The following is a 21,578-nucleotide window of genomic DNA, read 5'->3' on the forward strand; positions in this document are numbered from 1 at the left end:
CTATATGAAGTGTTTATATGGTCTTTAGTAAAAGAAAACATTGTTGTGGCTACCATTCCTGGTTTTGAAGGTCAGATATGATATGAAAACGAATATCGGATTGTAGTTTTTTTAACCGTTTCACCAGTGCAACCGAACCGTGACTGGTTAACCGAATAGCATATACATCCTTAATTATTAGGCAATCAAGTCTATGATCTTTATTAAAAACAATAGGTTGGCAGGCAACAAAACATGCCAAAATATTGAAGATTAAATCTTGTACCTTGTCAAACTATGGACTAGTGGATATTAATGCTGGGCTAGTGCCTGACAGTAGACTACTAGCCCTGGGCTAGTGGATTCAAAAATTTTTTTACGCCCCTGTATGCAGTACTTTACAATATTAGACTTGCAGTCTGGTTTCCACTAACAAACACTGGAGTCGGAAAACTGACGGATCACAATGTTTCTTTGCCAGGAAGGAACATTCCAATTCAGAAGAACACCTTTTGGCCTGAACCGAAGTTCTGGTAGCTCTTGCCGAATGATGAAGGCCGTTTTAGGTGACCTAGTTGGGAAAGTATGCCATATTTACATAGATGATATTATCATTGCCTCCATTGATAAACAGTCTCATATTGATGCCATTAGACTTGTATTAGACAGACTTCGCGAACATAATCTGAAGATAAAACCCACAAAATGTGAATGGTTTAAAAGAGAAACCAATTTCGTTGGCTACAGAATTTCAAGCCGAGGAATAGAAATGGATACTGATCGCATACAACTTATTAAAGATTGGCCAAGTCCCAGGAATGTGAAAGATGTACGGAAGTTTATGGGGATGCTTCAGTATTACAGGAAATTTATCAAGAATTTTGCAGCCATTTCCACTCCATTAACTGAACTCACCAGAGATAAAGTTCTCTGGAATTGGACTGAGAAAAGAGACATTGCCTTTAATAAATTAAAGCAAGCGTTACTTTCACCTCCAGTGCTAGCTCACCCCAATTTTGATGAATCGTTTACTTTGACGACTGATGCGTCAGGTTTTGCCTTAGGAGCAGTATTATCACAGGAAATAAATGGAATGGATCGACCAATAGCTTTCGGTTCCAGACAACTTCATGGTCCCGAGAAAAATTATAGTGCTCATCGACAAGAAGCTCTATCGATGGTCTATTTTGTTAAAAAAATTCAAGCATTTTCTGTTAGGAACGAAATTGATACTGCGTACCGATCGTCAAGCTCTTACTTAGTTGATGTCAACTACCTCCAAGCAATCAGCTATTCTAGTAAGATATATTGAAGTTTTATCAAGTTTTAATTTTGAAATTCAACATCGACCTGGTGTTTCGAATCGTGTTACAGATGCACTATCGAGATATCCACCTTATGAGAACTGTAAGGACTGCATTCAGAAAGAAGCATCAGTAAATAGTGTTTTCATGAACGATTTGTTGTGGCTGTCTTGTGTGTCAAAGGAATAGATGACTTTTGCGCAAAGGAATAGATGACTTTTGCGCAAATGAAAGATACAGTGCTTAGTGAAGTTATTAAGTGGGTCAAGTGTGGTGAAAAGTGTTCAATAGATGATCTTCATGAAAGTGACACAAAGAAACAATTGCGTCCATATGTTCATCCTGAAGAAAACACATTTAGACTTGTAGTGCCTGGAAAGTATAGGTTCAAAATCTTAGAACTCACCCATGATCACATTTTAGCCAGACATCGTGGTGTTAGTAACACTTTAAGTAGACTTAAACGAAAATTCTTTTGGATAGGTATGAAGCATGACTGCATAAACTGGATAAAATCATGTCAAGCTTGTGTTGCCTGTAAAATGAGTATACAAGTCCCACCTTTACAGGACCCAAGTAGACCATCTGGTCCGGATGAAAAATTGTGCATAGACTGTATAGGACCACTTCCAATGTCGAAGGAAGGAAATAAATATGCGCTTTGCATTATGGATGATTTCACAAAGTTCTCACAAGCATTTCCTTTGCGAACAATGACTGCGAGAGAAACTGCCGGAGTATTGGTAAATGAATACTTTTGTAAACAGAGTGTGTTACCTGTCACTATTCTGTCAGACAGAGGAAGCAATTTTACTAGTGAACTTTTTCGCGAAGTTTTAACATTGTTACAAATTAAAGGAGTTACAACCTTGCCATATTCGCCTTCGAGTAATAGAGCAATGGAACGATGGAACTGTACATTAAAAACAATGATAAAAACATATAGTGACACCTATAGTAAGTGGGTTGAAATGCTACCCTTTTTGTCTTTAGCATATAATTCAACAGTTCATTCTTCAACGGGATTTACACTTAATTTCTTGCACAGAGGTTGTGAAGCTCGGTTACCAGAGGATATGTTATTTCCCAGTGGAGAAGCTAAACATGATGTACAAAGTGCTGGCGATTATGCACGGACATTTGAGAAAACCTTGTTAAAAGCTATTCAAACTGCCAAGTAACAATTGGTCATAACCCATGAGCGAAATAAAAATAATCAACAAAAACATCTGCACTTTCAGCCGTTAAAGCCAGGTGATAGCGTTCTTATCAAAGATCCTGTTACATTGAAATGGAAAATGAAAGGTCGGGTCATAAGAAATCTTTGTGACAATCCTGTGGTATATATTATTGAACGTGAAGATAGTGTTAAGCAGTTATTACACCATAATAAATTGAAAAAGTTAGAAGTACGCAAACTTGTGTCTAATAATAGTGATGAAGTAGTTAAACGACATCAAAGCAACAGATCGAATTGTCCTAAAAATACAAAGCCTCAAGTACGTGTAGGGGCTAGTGACTCAGAAAGTGAAGACAAGTTAATAGGATTTGTTAATCTTGAATCTGATTATAATTGCGGTTCGAGTATAGATGCAAATGACATAGATGATTCCTATACTGGTACATATATTTCTGAGCATGAAACTCTGAAATTTGAAGATAATACGTCTGTAATCGGTGAAAGGGAGTCCCAAGATATGCGTATACAAACCGGTTCGGCCGAGTTACGTAGGTCAACATTATCTAGTTAGATTAGAAGATTAACTTTGTGTACATGTACCTTCAATGTATATTAAGTTGCAATTAATTGACCTTGTTATAACTATGATACAGTTTTACATGTATATTTGAGTCCTGTAATTAGAAAACTTTGTCAGTAACGTTTGTGCGTACGGAAAATAGAAAATAATTTGTAGTTTATATAAGAATGAATGTAGTTTAGATCATAACTTTTGAAATGACGAGGGTGTCATTTGGTCCAAACTTGGGGGAATGTCAGGCCCCTGTGTTGTGCTCTGAGTCCAAGTTTAGTAAGATGTTATTTGGAGTTATCCCCCTTCACTAGTTATTCAGTAATGATAATGTACACTTCCATGTCTGGAAAACAGAGACAAGAGCATAATTGAAGTAAGTAGTGAGTGAGAGAAAAAAGCACATGGCATGGCAGGAATTGAGTGAAGAGGTTTTTTGGCAGTAAGCCATATAGTAGAAGTTTATAGGCAGTTAGCCAATTGTTGTTTTGAACTTATCATTGTAGTTATGTGTAAATTTAAGTAGCCCGGTGTAAAGGGATGAATAAAACAAGGTCTGGTGAATTAAATGACTTTTTATACGCCCACATTTTCATGTGGACGTATTATGCCGTCGCCCCTGTCCGTCCGGACGTCCGTCCGTCCACAATTGTTTGTGGACTCTCTACAGGTCACAATTCTTATCCGATTTTGACGAAACTTGAAATATTGGCATGTATCGGATCGAAACTTTGTGGATTATGGCCCCTGTTTGTACGAAAAATCAGGTTTTTAGCTTGTGGACACTATAGAGGTCACAATCTTTATCCGATTTTGTTGAAACTTGAAATGTAAGTTGATAACCCAAAGATCTCTGTTCCTTACGATATTCGCGCATATCGGACCGTAACTTCCTGAATTATGGCCCCTGATTGTACAAAAAATCACGTTTTCAGCTTGTGGACCCTATAGAGGTCATAATTTTTATCCGATTTAAAAAAACGTATTATTATATCACCGTTACACCCTAAGGATGGCCGAGTTCGAATTTCGTGAAAATCGGCCCAAAATTGACAGAGAAAATGGCTGCCGTTCGTTCTCAAATAGCGTAAAAATATGGTATATCAAGGTTGTGAACCCTATAGAGGTCACAATTTTTATCCGATTTTGTTGAAACTTGAAATGTAAGTTTATAACCCAAAGATCTCGGTTCCTGTCGATATTTGCCCATATCGGACCATAACTTCCTGAATTATGGCCCCTGATTGTACGGAAAATCATGTTTTTAGCTTGTGGACCCATTAGAGGTCATAATTTTTATCCGATTTAAAAACCGTATTATTATATTACCGTTCCACCCTAAGGACAGTTTAGTTTTAATTTTGTGAAAATCGGCCCAAAATTGACAGACAAAATGGCCGCTGTTCGTTCTCAATTAGCGTAAAAATATGGTATATCAAGGTTGTGGACCCTATAGAGGTCACAATTTTTATCCGATTTTGTTGAAACTTGAAATGTAAGTTTATAATCCAAAGATCTTGGTTCCTTTCGATATTCGTGCATATCGGACCACAACTTCCTGAATTATGGCCACTGATTGTACGAAAAATCGCTTTCTTTTTAGCTTGTTCTCTATCCATCTCTCGAAAAATGTGGGCGTATCCTGCCTGGCAGCCGCTGGTTTTATTTATTGTGTCTGAAGAGTGGCGTGACAGACTTTAAGACATGGTATCCTTCTATTACTAAAACCCAAAACATGTACCTATTACTGAATGTAAAATACCCTGTGTATCTGTGATTGACCCATTATAGACGATGTCTATCTATTACTAGTAGCTATACAGAAGGTGTACATGTATCTATTACTGATCAAAGATGCCCTATTTATCTGTAACTGACAGCTATCTATACACGAGGAGTATCTATTACTGATTAATAAAGATCCTTGGTGTATCTGTTATCTTTTACTGATTAAAGATATCCTGTGTATCTGTTACTGACATATCTATACATGATGTGCATAAATTACTGATTAAAGATTCCGGGTGCATCTGTTACTGTAATAGACCGTGTGTTACTGACTGTAAGACAAAGTGTGTATGTATTGATAAGACACCCCGTGAGCCTGTTACACATTGTATACTTGTTACTGACCGTAGGACACGGCATGCACCTGTTACTACTGGTTGTATGATTTTACCCGAGTTATGGTTGTAAGACACCTGTGTACTTATATTCGTTACTATCCATGCAACACAACATGTACATGCTTCTGCTACTGACTGTAACTGTCACATGACATCTAACAGTTATGAATTCTAAGATTCTGTTGGCAGCTGTTGCTGACTGTGATACACGACATGTATATGTTACTCCGTTTATCTGTTACTGACTGACACATCTATTACTAAAACCCACATCGTTTTAGTAAGACAACATGTTTATCTGTTAAACACAGCATGTATAATGTTTAAATCACCTCATGTACCTGTTACTGACTGTAAGACACAGCGTGATACAAAAATAAAAATAGTTTGAGTGCCCAAGTTTAGATTTGTCGTTGATTCCATGAAGTGTTTAGGTTTTAGAACGTTAAATACTGTGTGATTCAACATGGCGCCCAAGGGCTTTAATATAAAATAGGTACGAAATAGTACCAAATGGTTTATTGGTATGAGAGTCAAGGTTTAGACTATAATGCCTTGGAAATCAGAAGTTGGAGGCGACTGACATGTGTCTCTCTTATGTGGACCGATGTGAGATTGTCCGTTGTGTTAACTGGATGAGTAGGCCTATTCACCTTCGGTTATATGTCAATGTCAAATAAGCAGAGTCTTATCAACACGATCGGCTCTGGACCGGTTTATGACAAGTAACAATGTTACAAACCAACCCAAGGCACCCTAGTTAGCAAAATTATGGACACTAGCACTTCAATCTAAACGATTAGTACAACCCCGGTAAGCGAGCTAGCGACCCCGGTAACAAATTCGGCACCCCGCCAATTTGTCAAACCTCTGTACAACCCCGGTAAGCGAGCTACCGACCCCGGTAACACATTCGCAAACCCCGCCAAGGGGTCAACCCCAGTAACCCCGCCAATTAGTAACCATAGAAACCCCACTGGGGTTTCGGTATAGTATAAATAAAAACGCCCAATACGTGAGTCCAATCAGTCTGAAGAGTTCAATACGAACGAAACTAGTCACTGACATTCGGGATAACCAGGTCTTCATAGCCACCTTATCTCTTATAATTGTAAGACACAGCATTAACCAAAACATATGTGTTGGTGATTGCAAGACACCACATACCACGAATATTATGTAGTATTCGTTATCACATACTATTCGAAGTGACGTTCGTCACTCTGCGAATTGACAGTCACATGACCATTTGTGTGTGTGTGTGTGGGTGGGTGGGTGTGTGTGTGTGTGAGTGGGCAGATCATTGAATTGGGGGACACTTGTATGCTTGCACACCAACAATTGCTGGACCATTGGGTTTTCGAGGACCAAAATCGGTCCTCGAATTTAGAAACCGGTGTAATCTACTTTCCACCCCCTGTCGAGTTTATTTTTAGAATATCTCGGTAGTGCACGGTTAACCGTAAAATACCAACCCTTTGGGTGAAAGGGTGTGTTTTCCAGCCTGATTACCTCCCATGTCAGTTCATATTCACACAGCTCAGTTACGTCATTTATCACGCATGCGCATACTGTAAGCGTATCTCCGCCATATTAATAATAGCTTAAATCACCTCGGTGGAAGTGGACGTAAAATATAACTAACAAACAACAACAATCACGGTAAGGCACCATGTTTAGTCGAGTTAGAAATATTCATGTTATTTTTTTGCTGACCATTTTCCACTTTTGTTGTTCTGGTCATATTAACTGTTATGCTTGGTGTCATGTACAAAAATTGGGATCGACTTTTTCGACATAATATGCAACGTAGTAGACTATCAATAACTTGTCATTTAATTTAAGTTATCATCTGATCATTTGGGTCTAGTATCATTGATTCAGTCATTGACTGATTGAGTCTAGGCCTATATATATGTATTTGTATGAATGGTGAACATATTCTAATATTCTGGTGTTCAGTAGAACGAAATCTTGTGATGTTGAAATAAATTAAAAATGTCTCGGAGGTTTGTCTTGCGCCAATGGGCAATCGAAATTGACCCATGTTTTCCCTATTTCTGAACTAAAATCGTTATTTCAGAAATAGAATATTTCTATTTCATGACATAGATAGAATTAAAAGTGCACCATTGTCATTTAGCTACAATTATGTATGTATCGGTAAGGCGGAAGACGTACATCAGTAGTGGAACCATTTCTACATTGTCATTGTATTTCCCAAAGTAAAGCGATAATTGCATATTTTCTAAGAAAGTCAAAACATAATTATTTCTATATCTACTACGTACACAATCATAGGAATCATTCTAGCAATTAAAAAAACATTCACATAAAATTTGAAATAATTTCTATTCGCGGACGGTATTTAGAAATTGTCACGCGGAACACTACGGTATTTTTCTGCGCTAGATGTAGAATATCAGCGAGTCTGTCGAGGTTTGCCGAATGGGAAATTGTATCATTTCTTTTCACTGGAAAACTATGTCTACACAACGGAAGGGGAAATTGTCTCGATTGTCAAGGTCCGCGGTTAAACAGACAGGGATAATGATGCCATTTTTAGGATTATTCTTTAACAAGGTAGGACTGTGTGTATATAGAAGCCATGTATTTTAAGTCTTTATTTAAACATATTTTAAACATATGACTTAAAAAAATGCAATTATCGCTATATTTAAAGTAGTTAAATCTCTAACTCAATATCATCCAAAACCTTCGACAATGAAAACACGAATGGTGTTGTGATCTTAACAGAAAAAGGTGGGCTTCTGATATCCAATATTTATGACAAAATAAACATGTGGGCCTGGATGTCAAGGGGTATGGCCAGTCCAACTTAAACAGAGATTTGGGGACAACTTTGTGGATGTTAATTGTAATTCTGATGATGCAATGTAAGTCAACTTAAGCATTAATTAGAGTTTCACACTGCGTAGCTTGTGTGAAACACTATTGTTTTTGTTAAAATTATTCTTCTTCTTATTATTATTTTTTTTTTTCCAATTTGATTGTATCTCAGAAACTACATTTTGGATCGATACGATTTCTTCGGTTTTATTGGGAAAAGTGGGTGTGACTTAGAGATTAAAGCTATTTTAGGCATTCTGTGACAACGCGAAATGTCCGAAATCACCGAAGTTGTCGTTTTGTAAAAGAATGCCGTAGTATTAACAATAATCATTGAATTTTAACATATGATGCATTTTGACATAGCCGGAGACCAGGCACATAGCTGTGCTACTTTTTATTTTTGATTGTCGACAAATCTTCGTAGATATTAAGCGCCAAATTTCGAAAATTTAAAATTTTACAAAAAACTTTTTTATTTATGAATATTTTTATATGGCATTTTAACCAGGGTTGAAGAGTTATCCGATTTGACTAAAAATGTCAACATTTTTTGTGTCCGTAATTTTCCTTGGCCGCAATTGGCTAATTCAGTTTTTCAGTCCTAGATTAATTCTTTATTATTCGATTTGTACAAAAGAAAGTTCATATGCTGCATGGTCCAAAATTTTTTTGGTTACCGGTCAAGATTCGTGTCGGCACCGGAAGTGAAGTAAAATCAGCAAAAACTACAATTTTGACAGATTTTGACAGTTCGGTACAACTTTTTGAAAGCAAATCTTATTTTTTCAAAATTTGATATTACCAAAAGTATACGCCATGCAAAGGCGCACAAATCATCGGACTCAGTTTTTTAAATTTCGATTTCGTTTTCCGGCTATTTCGATTAAAAGGTGAAAAAAGGTGTAAAATTAAGCTATTTACAACCCATCCACCGTCTTCATATTTCATCGTAACTTTCATAACCTCGTAGCAATAACCCATACAAAGAGAATGTATGTCAAAATTAGTTTGTAATATCAGCAGTTTTCGAGAAATAGGCAATTTTGCATGAGTCACATTTCGTGCTATTTTGCCTGTACAAGAATCAATTATTATTCAATTTTCAATTTTTCTTTCACCATTTGATGCCGAATGCCACATTTGACTAGATTAAATCATTTTAACACATTTACTGTCACCGGAAGTGAGGTCATTTGGGCAAAAACTGAATTTTAGCCTTCAAAACAGATATTTTTTCAAATGAGTCATATACATGTATGTTATTTGTTTAAAAGTATGATATTTAATTTCAATCAACAAATAGAATGAACCCATACGACCATATAGATACCACAAAATGGGTTCTAACTTGTAAGGTTTCAGAGAAATAGACGATTTTCTACTAGTCACGTTTCAAGGTTTTTGGTCTATAACAGTGTCAAATATTATTCGATTTTCATAAAATTTTCACCATGTGATGCTTTATGCCATTTCTGATTTCCTAAAACTAATTTAACATTTTCATTCACACCGGAAGTAATGTCATTTTAGCAAAAACTGTATTTTTAGCCTTCAAAACAAATATTTTTTTGAAGTGAGTTATATTTAGTATTCGTTTACCATTATGATATTTCATTTCAATGGAAATATAGATTGGATCAATACGATCATAAATATGTCAAAAAATTAGCTTCTAACATCTTCTTTTGCAAAGAAATAACCAATTTCGTCAGGATCAAGACTTTTCGCATTTTTATTACAGTTTATGGGTTCTAAATTAATTATTTATTGCCTGATTTGTATAAAACAAAAGCTCATATACTCCTTGGTGCAAATTCTCAACTTGTTTCTACCTATAAAGTTTTCTGTCGGCACCGGAAGTGACGTAATTTTGCCTAAAATTTAAATTTTGGCGGGCCAGGAGGTCTTTTCCTAAGGAAAAATCTTGATTTCTACAAATCTTATCAATGAAGATGAATCCTCCTACTGCAGGCGCAAAATATGTCGGGCTTAGTTTTTTTTGGGTTTTTTTTTATATCAGTTTTGTATTTGCAGCATTTGGATTTAAGGTTGAAAAAAGTAGTAAAAATCAGCTATTTACAACCCATTCATCGTCTTCATATTTTAGATTATTTCTACGCAACTTTCATAATTTTGTAGCATTAATCCATACGAGGACAATGTATGTCAAAATTAGATTGTAATATGCGCAGTTGCAAAGAAATAGGCAATTTTGCATGCGTCACTTTTCACGTTGTTTTGCATGTAAAAGAGTCAATTATCGTTCGATTTTCAATTTTTGTTACCACGTGATGCCTCATGCCACCTTTGACTAGGTCAATCCAATTTAACATTTTCACTGTCACTGAAAATGACGACATTTGGGCAAAAACCCATATGACCATACAGATATCACAAAATGGTTTCTAATTTGTTCGGTTGCAGAGATATAGGTTTTGGTCTGTAAAAGTGTCAATTATTATTTGATTATCATAAAAATATATATACCATTAAATCACCCAGTTTGTACGCAGGAACCCATCTTTAATATTTATTTTGTACCTCTTTTATTTAAAGCAACAGTTCAGCTTTTACCCAATGAACACAAGGTATCACAAGACCAACCCAGTGTCACGCCTGTGGCTCCTCCCACAACAAGCCTTTCACCTTGCAAATTATGCTCCTACCCCAACCGGGGGGATAGGATGACCTGGTGGTGTAGAGTGTTGCGCTTCAACCTCTAGCTTGCTAGTCACCTCTGGCTTGTGGTTGTGGGTTTGATCACTGGTGCGAGTGTATGTGGTTTGGAAATTGGGGCACCTTCTCGACCCAATGGGTTTACTCCAGGTACTCCAAATTCCTCCCACAAAGGCCCTGCACATGTGCTGATTTGAATAAAATAAAGGTATCATAGAATTGTCCCAAAATGACCCCGTTGGTGTTGATTGGACATAAACCCACATTTCATTTCATTTCACACCCCCACCCCCAGCATGTTTATGTTCAAGATTTTGTTTACGTAGCGTTGAAATTACTATGCAGTAATTGTTTGAGTAACGACGGTATTCAAGAGTATAGAAATATAAATCAACATATAAGTTGGGTAATAGATATGAAGAATTTTTGCCAAGAACAGGCCTCTTGTCATGTAAATTTTTAATCTGACTCAGATTGAGAAATAATGAAATATCGTATATTTATGGCAATTGTATTTATTATTTCAGTTAACCATACCTCTCAGGTGCCAAGTTGTTTAACAGTGGATAGAGGGATTCCTAAAACAACAAATACCAGTTTGAAAGAAAAAAGAAACCCAGGTAATTTGCTGAAGTTCGTTCGTATCTTTAACTGCTTCCATTGTTCCCTTGGAGGTCAGTGGTGGCTCAGTGGATAATGTGCTTGCGACGCAATGTAAAATGACGCAATGTGTAAATTGTGTTATGGCATCAATATTGTATTGCTCTTACTGTGTACAGAATTAACATGGCTTACATGTAACCCATCTTAATCAGTACAAGGAATTGTTTTGACATAAGCCCATCGCTACTTCAAAATAGAGGATTAGATGTTACACACCAATTTTACGCCCATGGTTTCCTTGGGGTTTCTTGTTTTAGTTCTTTCAGAGCATTGTCATTCTTATCGAGAATTTTTGTTATGATGTTTTACACAATGGATTAAAATTAAGATGTGGATGGAAAGATTTTAGTCTTATGTTAACTATTTAATATTTACAGGTGGTGGTGGGAAGAAATGTCCACATAAGTCATGGTCCCAAGCTGAAAAGAGTTACCATTGAAAAATTCTTCAGTGATAATATAAGCAAATTACAGTTATCAGGTGTTGGTAAAAAGAAATGCGAAGAAGCGATTAAGTCTAGTCATGGTATTTTATGCTCTTGTAACTGGGTACATGTAAAAAGCCAAGTTAAGAACCTAATAGAGAAAAAAAAAAAGTTTAGAGAGAGAGAGAGAAATGGGGTTTAACGTCCACTCAACACAAACTAGGTCATTTTGGGACTAACATATGGTTTAATTTTATTTCAATAATTCGCTTGTGCGTAGGGGTCTTTAGCAGTGGGAGGAAACCGGAGGACTCGGAGAAAACCCACAAGGTTGGACAGGCAACCCTACTCCTTGTCACATACAACCGGGGATTCGAAACCTCGCCAGTTGACTCAATGACAGGCTTTATGATACAGCACGCGCGTGCTAACCATTCGGCCATCCAACCCCCCTAAAAAAAAAAAGGTTTAGAAAGGCTTCTATTAGAGGAATTAATTTCTATTTGTTGCCATTTAGTTTAGCATAATATGAATGCAAATTATTCATATGTTTGGTTCAAATGTACACCAGGAGTGCTGTTTTCTTTGTTATTCAAATCTTTGATTTCATCTTCATGGTTACTGTTAATTCTTGAAAAATGTTTGTTGGGTTACTAGAAAGTTGGGTTTCTTTAAGTAGATAAACCATATTGTACACTTCTATTTTGTCATTATCTGCCTATATGATCAGGAAAATTCAATCATTTTCGTATTTGTAAAATAGCTTCAATTATGGATTAAATCTTTAATAAAATACAGTTAGATATTCAGAAGTTAGTCCTCCTGTTTGTTTTAATATTTTCAATATGCAACTGAATTGAAATGAAATGGGGTTTTATGCCCACTCAACACCAACTGGGTCGTTATCAAATTTAACTCATGTGCACATGTCTTTGCTGTGGGAGGAAACTTGACTACCCAGAGTGAACCCAAGGCGGCACCCCTATCTCTATTTACTCACACCAGGGATCGAACCCACAACTGCAAGCCGGAGATGACCAACCAGCTAGATTGACAGTCTAGACCACAGGGCCATCCCACTCCCCGACCCATCCCACTCCCCGACCCCTCAATACGCAACTGAATGTTGTCCCATTCCTGACCTTCTGCGAGATTTACCTTGTTGTGAGACGCATGTGTGATACCTTTTGTTATGGTATTCTCAGTATGTAACAGTCAAATGCTGGTCTTTACATCCCGTCCTCATTAGAATTGATGTTCATTCAAGTAAGGTATCTACCTTTGCTCAAAACTCCTGAGAGTAGGTCGGATAAGAGATCACGTAATGAGAGCCAGTGAGAGATTGGATTTATATTATTTTAAATAAAACAAAGGCAAAGATATATATAATGGAGGGTACCACCCCACCTCTCCTGCCTAGTATAAATGAAACGAAACAGGGTTTTAACATCCTACTTTTCTGCACCGTACCCGGTAATGAAGATGGGGCAATACACCAAGCCGGGTGCTATGAGGGAAATTTGCCCTTTTAACTATTAGTGGTATGTGCATTTTTGCAAAAACAATTGAAAGTTGTAGTTGTGGAGGGAAAAACATGCATATGGGGGCCTAACAAGTAACATTTTATTTAATGAAAGGAATAGTTATTGGTGTTTGGTGGTCTTCAGATCTACTAAACATTTACTTGAAACACTTATTTTTGGAAAAACTGAGTTTTGTGGTCTAAGGGGGGACAACCAATGCCTTGTTCTCTCTTTCCTGTAATTAAACAAGTGGGTTTTTTTTATCTATTTAAAGAACTTAATTATTATGAGTGTTTGGTGGTCCTCAGATCTACTTATATTTACTTGAAACACCCAAGTGGTCTCAGAACACTTTAAAATATTGAACATGTGTAATGGAAGGTCCTTAGATCTAATAAGTTTCTACTGAACTTGACACACTCAACTGGTCTCTGAATCCAGTGAAAAAACTGAACGTGTGTGAAAATAAAGGTCCTCAGATTTTACTAATATTTACTGGTGTAAGTGTGTTCCTTTGGTCCTCTTTTTGTTGTAATACTTTTAATATGCAAGTGGGTGTTATTTTGATCCCTACATCCCCCCTCTCAACTTTATTTCTTGATAAAACTGAGTTTTGTGGTCTAAGGGGGGACAACCAATGCCTTGTTCTCTCTTTCCTGTAATTAAACAAGTGTTTTTTTTTTATCTATTTAAAGTACTTAATTATTATGAGTGTTTGGTGGTCCTCAGATCTACTATTTACTTGAAACAGCCAAGTGGTCTCTGAACACTTTAAAATATTGAACATGTGTAATGGAAGGTCCTCAGATCTAATAAGTTTCTACTGAACTTGAAACACTCAACTGGTCTCTGAATCCAGTGAAAAAACTGAACGTGTGAAAATAAAGGTCCTCAGATTTTACTAATATTTACTGGTGTGAGTGTGTTCCTTAGGTCCTCTTTTTGTTGTAATACTTTTAATATGCAAGTGGGTGTTATGTTGGTCCCCATATCCCCCCTCTCAACTTTACTTCTTGATACACAGTTTCTATTTTTAGAATGGTCCTCTTGCGCCACCAATTTATCAATATCACATATCTAGCATACCACTAAAGATATCGACTTTAGCATAGGCTCGGGGAGGTACACTACCGCCTTAAAGGTAACTGAGTCTATTTATGGCTTAATTGCAGTAGGGGTTACCATGGTCCCCAAAACAATGTAAAATGTCATGGTCCCGCAAAACCATAATCTGCCTGTATGGGTGTGTGTGTGTGTTGTGTAACCATTAACCAAGGACCTTGTATTAATTGGCATAAAGAAGGACATCTTAAATTTAGCCGATACACATGACAATTTTTCTTGATAACCAGCGGCTGCCAGGCAGGATACGCCCACATTTTCGAGAGATGGATAGAGAACAAGCTAACAAGAAAGTGATTTTTCCTACTATCAAGGGCCATAATTCAGGAAATTACAATTCAATATGCGCGAATATCGAAAGGAACTGAGATCTTTGTGTTATAAACTTACATTTCAAGTTTCAACAAAATCGTATAAAAATTGTGACCTCTATAGGGTCCACAACCTTGATATACCATATTTTTACGCTATTGGAGAACGAACGGCGGCCATTTTGTCTGTCAATTTTGGGCCAAATTTCACGAAATTCGAACTCAACCTTCCTTAGGGTGTAACGGTGATATAATAATAGGGTTTATTAAATCGGATAAAAATTATGACCTCTATAGGGTTTCGTAAAATCAGGGGCCATAATTCAGGAAGTTACAGTCCGATATGCACGAATATCGAAAGGAACCAAGATCTTTGGGTTATAAACTTATATTTCAAGTTTCAGAAGATCGAATAAAAATTGTGACCTCTATAGGGTCCACAAGCTAAAAACGTGATTTTTCGTACAATCAGGGGCCATAATCCATGAAGTTTCGATCCGATACATGCCAATATCGAAAGCAGCCGAGATCTTTTGGGGATAAACCTATATTTCAAGAATTGTGACCTGTAGAGAGTCCACAAACAATTGTGGACGGACGGACGGACGGACAGGGGCGACGGCATAATACGTCCACATGAAAATGTGGGCGTATAAAAAACGCTAAACACACCGATACACCCCGACGATACAGAACCGCTTTATCGAGGTATGAATTATAATCAAGTGATTTTTACAGGTATATCTATTTTGGGGCTTCTGAGTATGCCTGGATAGCCAGTTCTGATCGAGGTCATCCTCGGTTCGGGCCATGTCCGCAAATAGGTTTAAATCCTTATGTGTGTCTTCAATGGAATATAATACATTGATTCAGAATAAATTATAAATAAACTCACTTGCAAGGTAAAGTAGGGTGATGATATTGACAAGAATTGCCATTGACACATGCTGGCCAAAATTTGCATCTTTCTGCTGCTTTAGCTTGTTTTAATGGTGTCATTTCTACATCACAATCTCCATCACCTTCATCTTAAAAAAATTACATTATAAAGTAGGTCTACTAAACAAATGTAATTGATTTGTTAGTGTAGAATGTTTTTAATTGCGTGGTGTACATTATAAAACATAGCTTGCCAGGCAATGAAACATGCGCCTAACAGCAGCTCAGTCATAAAATTTCCAAAAAGATTAGAACATAATTAATTACATGCACTAGGTGCTAACAAATTTCATGACAAAGGTGAAATACTATGAAAGTTAATTATATCAAAATTTAGGATTCTACTTTTCCATAGGATGGAAATTAAAGACAACCAATAGACAGGTTAATAAGGTGGGATGCTGTTATGGCCATATATGCTACACATTTTTGGAAAATTTTGTTTGTTTTGGAAAATTTATTAACTTAATTCACTTTACTTTTTTTTAAAAATGCATTATTTTCAATCTCATTTTTAAAAGATAGCCACACAGCAGCTTTGTCTCAAATGCAGGTTATCCAAAAGGAAAACTTGGATGTTGCATGAGCAAAGCCTCTTATGACCCCATTGCTTCCAAAATCATAGGAAAATAAATCTGTTAAAACCTATCCTCTATCACGTTCACACGGTATTCGCCAAAGGGGGAAAACTCCAGAACGGAAGGCTGTGGATATTGATCGATGACCCAAATGCTTCAAGCCAAATATAAACCAGTGGCTGCCAGGCAGAATACACTCACATTTTGCAAGAGCTGGATAGAGAACAAACTAAACAACCAGCGGCTGCCAGGCAGGATACATCCACATTTTCGAGAGATGGATAGAAAACAAGCTAAAACGAAAGTGATTTTTCCTACAATCAAGGGCCATAATTCAGGAAATTACAATTCGATATGCGCAAATATTGAAAGGAACCAAGATCTTTGAGTTATAAACTTACATTTCAAGTTTCAACAAAATCGGATAAAAATTGTGACCTCTATAGGGTCCACAACCTTGATATACCATATTTTTATGCAATTTGAGAACGAGGGGCGGCCATATTGTCTGTCAGTTTTGGGCCATTTTCACAAAATTCGAATTCAATCATCCTTAGGGTGTAATGGTGATATAATAATACGTTTTTTTAAATCGGATTAAAATTATGACTTCTATAGGGTCCACAAGCTAAAAACGCGATTTTTCGTACAATCAAGGGCCATAATTCAGTAAGTTACGGTCCGATATGCCCGAATATCGAAAGGAACCAAGATCTTTGGGTTATAAACTTACATTTCAAGTTTCAACAAAATCGGATAAAAATTGTGACTTCTATAGGGTCCACAACCTTGATATACCATATATACACTATTTGCATATGGGGTGGCAATTTTTTCGTACAATCAAGGGTCATAATTCAGGAAGTTATGATCCGATATGCGCAAATATCTAAAGGAACCAAGATCTTTTGGTTATAAATATGTATTTTAAGTTTCATCAAAATCGGATCAAAATTGTGGCCTCTAGAGGGTCCACAACCTTGATATACTGTACCATATATTTACACTATTTGTGTACGAGGGGCGGCCATTTTGTCTGGCACTTTTGGTCTGATTTTTAGTCATCATTAGGGTGTAATGATAATATATTCAAACATTTTTTTAAATCGGACAAAAATTGTTACCTCTAGGGTGACCACAAGCTAAAAACAGGATTTTTCATACAATCAAGGGCCATAATTCAGGAAGTTACGATCCAATATGCGGGTGTATAAAAAATGAAATGGGGTTTAACGTCCTACTGTTATGCTTCGACTGGGGTAACAACGAGATGCTACGACCTACTCTGACATCGAATTCAAACTGCCTAGGGATCTTTTATGTGCACGCTAATGTGTTCACGGGACCCAAGTTTTTCATCCCATCTGAATGACCATACGTTGTTCCTTGCCAGGCCCTCTGTCCTGCACCACTGACAAGGGTGAACGCCGCCTGAAAATCCTGATGAACTCTCTCGGCCAGCACTGAGATCGAACAGGGGACCTCTAGGTTAGCGAGCCAACATCTTACTGAGCCACCACGGCTCCCATTCCCTAAAAACTATAGCCCTTATCAAGTTCACAAGGTTTTTCAGAAAAGAGGACATAACTCCGGAACGGAAAGTTGCAGAATGCTGAATATCAATAGGGTTCATCCTCTCATGAACCCAATGCTTCACACCATATTTTACTAAAATCAGTTAAATACTATATTATATCATGTTCACAAGGGGGGGATAACTCTAAAATGAAAAGTCACAGAAAGCTTAATATAGATAGTGTTCATCCCAAGGATTTTAATTGGCTGTTTTTTGTCAGCCTTAGCTGCTTGATGTTCAATCATGCCGACTGGTAAAACAATGAACTGGTCACTATAGTATCATAAATCAATCTACTTTCTGTTAAATTACAATGGGTTAATTATTATTTGTTGATTAAGAGAGAGAGAAATGGGGTTTAACGTCCACTCGACACAAACTAGGTCATTTCGGGACTAACATATGGTTTAATTTTATTTACATAATTCGCTTGCGCATAGGGGGTCTTTAGCAGTGGGAGGAAACCCGGAGGACCCAGAGAAAACCCACAACCGGGGATTCGAAACCACGCCAGTCGACTCAATGACAGACTTTATGATACAGCGCGCGCACGGTAACCATTCAGCCATCCACCCCCCCTGTTGATTAAGAAGTCAATCAACTTTCTTGACGGGTACAATAAGAGTCATACCTTAGTGAGAATCGGTCACATGGTTCATAGTTCATAATCCGAGTAATTAGCACATTTAACGGTAATTTTGATAATCCCAGGGACCGTACACAGATTCTGTCAAAAATTTATATTTTTATGAAAGCTTCTTTTTCTGTTTTTATCATTATCAAATATTATGATTTTTTTTTATAAAACTGCACTGACAGTAAATAAAGTATCTCCTATCTATGAAGTAGTGTTCAGCCAGTGTTATGCGGATAAAAACTGAAATGAAATGAAATGGGGTTTAACGACCTACTGTTCTGCTCCGACTGGGCTATGAAGATGGGCATACGCCATACAGTATGCCTTGAGGGAAATTTTGCCCGGACAGCGGAGCCAAGGCCTACTCTTATATCAAATTCCAACTGACAATGGATCTTTTATGTGCATGCCAATGTGTACATGGGACCTCGGTTTTTTCGTACGATCCAAATGACTAGACAGCTGTCCTTGTCAGGCCCTCCAGCCGGTACCACTGACAACAGGAAACGATGGAAAATTGTGATGCACTTTCTTGGCCAGCCTCTTACACATTTAACCACCGTGGCTCTTTCTATCAGTAACATTGGTGGCATTAATGGTCGCAGTCATCTTCTCCTTTGTTCATATACCCACATAACATTGACTGAACACTTGCCAAATATAAAATGAAAGAGCAGCAAGCTGGGGGGCATAAAATGGCTTGATGATTTTCTTATTCACATCCGGATTTATCAGTATAGAAATTTATTAATAATTCTATATTTTGAAAAAGGTTTTGTCTCATTTTATGATAACTCTATGAGAAATAGAGAAAATTTATATTTTTTATGATATTTTTCCATTTTATGATAATTTTATGAGAAATGACAAAATTTTGTGAAAATATAAATGTTTTTATATTGTACGTCCCTGCTATAGGCCTATGTCCTTATTTTTGTGGTAATTCTGGTTATATTAAAGGGAATGGAAGCTGATAATTACCCTATTTCCTACCGGGACTTCATTTGACCTAATTCTCGCTGGTTCATTTCAAAATGGATTAAGAACCTTGGTTCATCCTTTCATGACCCCAATGTTTCCCACCAAATTTGAAAGAAATCTGTTAAAAACTAGCCTCTATCCATTCACAATGTTTTTGGAAAAGAGGGATAACCCTACAACAAAAAAATCACAGAAGGCTGAATATCAATTGGGTTCTTCCTCTCATGACCTCATGCTCTCCACCAAATTTGAAAAACATCCGTTCAAAACTACAAAATCTATTGCTGTCACTATTGTTGGATAACTCCGAAACAGAAAGTCATGGTACACTGAATATGTTTTGACCACAATGCTCAATACCAAATTTGAAAACAATCTGTTAAAAATTATAGCCTCTATCACGTTCACAAGGTTTTCAGAAAGAGGGGCATAACTTGGGAACGAAAAGTCACGGAACACTGAATATCGATAGGATTTTCCTGTCATGACCACAATCATGACCCTCTTATTGAAATGCTGAATTTGAACAAAATCTGTTAATTATCGGCGGGACGATTTACCCAATACTACCAATACTACCAATACTACAACAAAATGGTGCCAAATGAGCATATTGCTTGACTTTTTTCAAAAATGGTGAGATATATCGTGGGAAATGTACTTCAAATGTGATTACCGATGTCTTGCTGTTCCATTTGCCTCCCTATATCACCCAAATCAAGCAAATAATAACCCAATACTACCAAATACTTTTAGATTTTAGATTGCTGCTCAGATTAATCATCTTGTTGGGCTTTGCAGTTTGTTTCCAAGACGACGAAGTTAAAATAAGGAAGAAAACAGGTTATTATAGATGCCTCCGCTATAGTGTATTCATACAATATTACAGGTTAAACGCATATCAATATAAAACATAACATAAAATAAAAAGAGTTTTAAAAGAAGTTAACAAAGATTTGAAAATGAATTAAAATAAAATCAGTTTATAAAATAAACAGCCAACCATCTAAATAAAATGTTCATTTAACGGTCTCGTGGCCAACTCCAAAAGTCTTCTTATACTATAATTATTTCTTCATCCTTGTGACTTTAGTATGATGACACGCTGTCTACAAGTGCATGCGGTCCTGTAAAAAATCATTTGGGTATAATATGTCAGGAAAGCACACAAATTTATCTTTATATCTGTCTTTTAATGAGTTATTAACACGTATCCTTTGTCTTTTAAATGATTCCGGTTCGAAACCAGATACCTTTGACAAACTCCTTCTTGTCAAAATTTCACGGATTCTTTGAATATTGTCACTATTGAATAAATTCTAAGTATTCTACGGTATATATCCACAGGTGACGATGTCGCAGCGATGTCATTACCACCTAAATGAATAGACACGGTCACCAGTTTCCTCCCACATATGCATATGTTTATATTTATTTTTTCATGTAAACGATTAAGTTATTGCAGTAAGTAAATACGCAATAGTTGACAAGAAAAAATGAATATAAACATGATGCAAATGTTTTATTAAAGCATTAATTTTAAAATAAATACAAACAATCGACACTAACTAGGTAATTTCGGGACTAACATATAGTTCAATATTATTTCATTAACTTGCTTGCGCGAAGGGGTGTTTAGCAGTGAGATGAAACCGGGGAACCCAAGAAAACCCACCTTGTTTAACAAGACGACCCTATCAAGTAGTAAGAGACAGATGGGTCATTTTGAGAATAAAATATGGTATATCGTCATACTTGTTTTTCTTATTTTAAGTTTGTCATCTTGGAAACCAACTGCAAAGCCAAAGAAGATGATTAAACCGAGTAGCAATCGAAATCTATTTACTGATCGTAAAGGGAGATAACTGGGTAAACATTTCAATTTTCTGCAAAATATCAAATATTCGTTGCAGTAATTATACTAATGTGCTGTTATTAGACAATATTAGTTTGTTATTTGACAATATTAGGTTGTTATATTTGATCATATTGGGTAGTATTCGATGAGTATTTGGTATTATTGGGTTATTATTGACTTGTTTGGGGTGGTATAGGGAGGCAAATGGAACAGCCATACATTGGTTTCACATTTGAAGTACATTTCCCTCGATATAACTCTCTATTTTTGAAAAAAA

The 21,578-nt window shown here is 36.6% G+C and overlaps 1 protein-coding gene and 1 long non-coding RNA gene across 6 annotated transcripts in view; one reads left to right on the forward strand and one right to left on the reverse strand.

Moving 5' to 3' along the window:
- The window catches only part of LOC126820655 (zinc finger CCCH domain-containing protein 14), a 355,618-nt gene that overhangs the window by 159,018 nt on the left and 175,022 nt on the right, over positions 1-21,578 (reverse strand). For all 5 annotated transcript variants that reach the window (XR_007680058.2, XR_007680057.2, XM_050548757.2 and 2 more), the window contains exon 12: positions 15,628-15,760. Coding sequence is in view for 3 of the 5 variants with exons in the window: in XM_050548757.2 (XP_050404714.1) it covers positions 15,628-15,760 (133 nt within the window). In the remaining 2 variants the exon portion in view is untranslated. The remainder of the gene's footprint in view (positions 1-15,627; positions 15,761-21,578) is intronic.
- LOC126820696 (uncharacterized) lies at positions 7,964-11,781 on the forward strand. Its single transcript, XR_007680083.2, has 3 exons — positions 7,964-8,057; positions 11,217-11,309; positions 11,730-11,781. It is a non-coding gene; the product is annotated as an uncharacterized LOC126820696 (long non-coding RNA).

Source organism: Patella vulgata, chromosome 5 (genome assembly GCF_932274485.2).
Source record: "Patella vulgata chromosome 5, xgPatVulg1.2, whole genome shotgun sequence".
In the NCBI taxonomy this organism is placed as follows: domain Eukaryota; kingdom Metazoa; phylum Mollusca; class Gastropoda; family Patellidae; genus Patella; species Patella vulgata.